Source organism: Corapipo altera, unplaced genomic scaffold, assembly GCF_003945725.1.
Source record: "Corapipo altera isolate COAL_440 unplaced genomic scaffold, ASM394572v1 58911, whole genome shotgun sequence".
In the NCBI taxonomy this organism is placed as follows: Eukaryota; Metazoa; Chordata; class Aves; order Passeriformes; family Pipridae; genus Corapipo; species Corapipo altera.
In genome coordinates, this window is record NW_020885757.1 from 3,455 (window position 1) to 6,697 (window position 3,243).

At 54.2% G+C, this 3,243-nt stretch overlaps 1 protein-coding gene across 1 annotated transcript; it reads right to left on the reverse strand.

Annotated features, from left to right (window-relative positions):
- Positions 1–1,944: 1,944 nt before the first annotated feature.
- On the reverse strand, positions 1,945–2,916 carry LOC113940785 (olfactory receptor 14J1-like). The gene has a single exon (XM_027631934.1). The coding sequence runs from the start codon at positions 2,914–2,916 to the stop codon at positions 1,945–1,947; it is 972 nt and encodes a 323-aa protein (XP_027487735.1).
- Between the last annotated feature and the right edge of the window lie 327 nt (positions 2,917–3,243).

Sequence of the window (3,243 nt, forward strand, 5' to 3'; positions counted from 1 at the left end):
ATTCTCATGGTTCTTCAGGAGAAAATTAGAAGTGGTTTCATTATAGAAGTCAACGGGTGGAGCAGCCCAGTCTGGTCTGGCGCCACAGCAGTGCCCAGCCCAGGGTGCTGCAGAGCTCTGGGCACTCCCCCCACAGCCCCAGCCCCTTCTGAAGGGAACAGCAGCTCCTGGGGCACAGAGAGGAGTCTCAGCATCCCCATCAGCTCAGAGGCTGGACACTCAGCATGGTAGGAAGAAATGGAGGTCAGGGAAACTGCAGGAGCCCTGGTGTCACCTGCAGGAGATGCCCAGCACAGCCTGACTGTGCCCCTCAGTGCCAGCCCCTCTGCCCAGCCCAGCCCAGAGTCCTGGCCCAGGGACAGAGCAGCCTGTCCCCAGGGGGGCTGCAGAAAGAGGTTTCTCTGTGTCAGGGATTCCTCTCTGCAGGCCCAGAAATGCTGCCTTGCTCTTCTGCAGGGCCATCCCTTTGCCCAGGTCAGTGTGTCCAGGCTGCCTTGGCCAGTTGCAGATCCCAGCCTGGGATCCCTGCAGGGCCCTGAGCTGGAGGTGCTGCTCTGCACAGGGAGGGGCTGTGGCACCCTGGACTGACCCTGCACTGGCCATGCTGGTCAGGGTGGGGAGCAGACCCAGCAGGATGGGGATCACTCCTCTCCACCCTCTGCCATAGTCCTGGGAGGCTCAGTAGCCCAGGACAAGGCTGGGCAGGACCATGGGCTGTTTCCAATGGCACAAAGGGCAGGGCAGGGCTCCACTCCATGCAGCCTGTGGGCTGGAGAGTTCTTCAGGACACCCTCCTGGAAAGCCCAGCCCTGGCTCTGGTACAGGCCTCCCTGAACTGGGGAGGCACAAGGGGAGTTCACTGTGGGTGAGACGAGTCACTCACCAGAGTCCTTTCTCTGTTCCTGCTGCACCCCCTGGGGTTGCAGAACTCTCCTTTACCAGTTCACAGGCAGATTTAGGACTTGATCTCTTGTAACTCTACCCTGGGCAGGATTCTGCTCCAGGGCTCCATTCCCTGCTGACTGGATGGGACGGGCTGTCCCTGCAGATCCTCTGTGCTCTCCTGCACTTCCTGAGTTCCTACAGACAAGTCCTCACCTGCCATCAGAGCCCTCACAAGCTGCAGAGCCCCAGGCAGGTGACGTGGAGACCATTTGCCACTGGCCACCAGCACAGAACATCTGAACCAGCCCTCAGTCCCTCAAGTACCCCAGTGAGTCCCTTTTCTCATTGCAGGGACTGAATGGGGAAACAAGCAAAGCAATGAGACTTTGCAGATTCTATTCCTTGGCCTTGTTCTTTACACCAACCTCTCAAAAAGAACAAAGTCTTCAGGAACTGCCCAGGGAGAACCCCCTTTCCTGATGGAAATGGTGTTAAGGAGCCCAGCTCTGTGCCAGCAGTGCCCAGGGCCTGTCCCTGCCCATGGTCACAGGACTGACACAGCAGGGACTGAGCTGCCAGAGCACTCAGGCCTTGGGCAAGGAGCAGAAAGGAGAGGGAGGCAGTGGGAAAACAGCATCTCTGAGAAGGCCAAAAGCTGCTGCTCCCTGGCAGTGCTCCTGTACCAGAACTCTTTACCCCTTCTCTGCACACAGGCACTGCCCTCCAGCTTCAGGGAAGTCTCTAAGGGAAAAACAGGAAAACAGAATTCAAGTCCTTTATTATACTTAAAGATTGTGATTCCTCATGTACAGAATAACAAAGGCTGGATGTTTGACAAAAAAGTTGCTGCAGAAAATTTTATTTTGTTCAATCGCACACAGAGAATGATTCCTCCTTTACACAATTGTGGGTCAAAAGAAAGAGGTAGAGAGTGAATTAGGTATGAGATGAAGAATAAATTTCAGAGTTAACAACATCAAAAGATTAAAAAAAATGTAGGAACCCCCCCCCCACCACCACTGTCAAAAGCTTTAGAAGGCAGGCTGGGTCAGTAAAGGGTTACACAATGGGTGTTCTGCAGAAGAAGAGTCTGGTTACTGCTCCTGAAAAACATCTAGTCATCATTTTCTTTATGGCATCCTTGAGCTCCTGGTTCCTGAGGCTGTAGATGAGGGGGTTCAGTGATGGAGGAACCATCGAGTACAGAACTGACACCACAAGGTCCAGAGATGGGGAGGAGATGGAGGGAGGTTTCAGCTGCGAAAAAATACCAGTGCTGACAAAGATTGAGACCACAGACAGGTGAGGGAGGCACGTGGAAAAGGTTTTGTGCCGTCCCTGCTGAGAGGGGATCCTCAGCACAGCCCTGAAGATCTGCACATAGGAGAAAACAATGAAAATGAAACAACCAAACACTAAACAGCCACTAACCATAAGAAGACAAATTTCCCTGAGGTAGCCTGAGTGTGAGCAGGAGAGCTTGAGGATGTGTGGGATTTCACAGAAGAACTGGCCCAGGGCATTGCCCTGGCACAGGGGCAGGGAAAATGTACTGGCTGTGTGCAGCAGAGCATTGAGAAACCCAGAGGCCCAGGCAGCTGCTGCCATGTGGGCACAAGCTCTGCTGCCCAGGAGGGTCCCGTAGTGCAGGGGTTTGCAGATGGCAACATAGCGGTCGTAGCACATGATGGTGAGGAGGGAAAACTCTGCTGACATGAAGAACAGAAAGAAAAAGAGCTGTGCAGCACATCCCGTGTAGGAGATGGTTGTGGTGTCCCAGAGGGAATTGTGCATGGCTTTGGGGACAGTGGTGCAGATGCAGCCCAGGTCTGTGAGGGAGAGGTTGAGCAGGAAGAAGCCCATGGGGGTGTGCAGGTGGTGGTCACAGGCTACGGCACTGAGGATGAGGCCGTTGGCCAGGAGGGCAGCCAGGGAGATGGCCAGGAAGAGCCAGAAGTGCAGGAGCTGCAGCTCCCGCCTGTCTGAGAATGCCAGGAGGAGGAACTGGGTGAGGGAGCTGCTGTTGGACATTTGCTGCTCCTTAGGGCACGTCTGTTCAGAAAAGGAAAGCACAGAGAACAATTAAGACAGCCCCCTCTCAGCAAAGCCAGTGCAGTTTTCAGGGAAATCCCCTCCAAGTGAAAACCATTTCTTTTCTCTGGTTTATGTTTTCTGAGGGTGCTGTGAGGAGCAGCAGCTCTGGTCATGTACTGCCAAGGACTCAGCTTACAGTGCCCACCCCCAAGGGAAGGCTCAGCACTGCCCAGGATCCTGTGCTCATTTCTGAGACTGCCTGAAAGATTCATCTCTGAGAGTAAAAGAGTTGGAATTTCATTGCAGCCTCCTGACCTGAGAGAA

What these genes read in the sequence shown, in the direction of transcription:
- LOC113940785 (XM_027631934.1), bottom strand. Translation starts at nt 2,916, where the DNA reads ATGTCCAACAGCAGCTCCCTCACCCAGTTCCTCCTCCTGGCATTCTCA.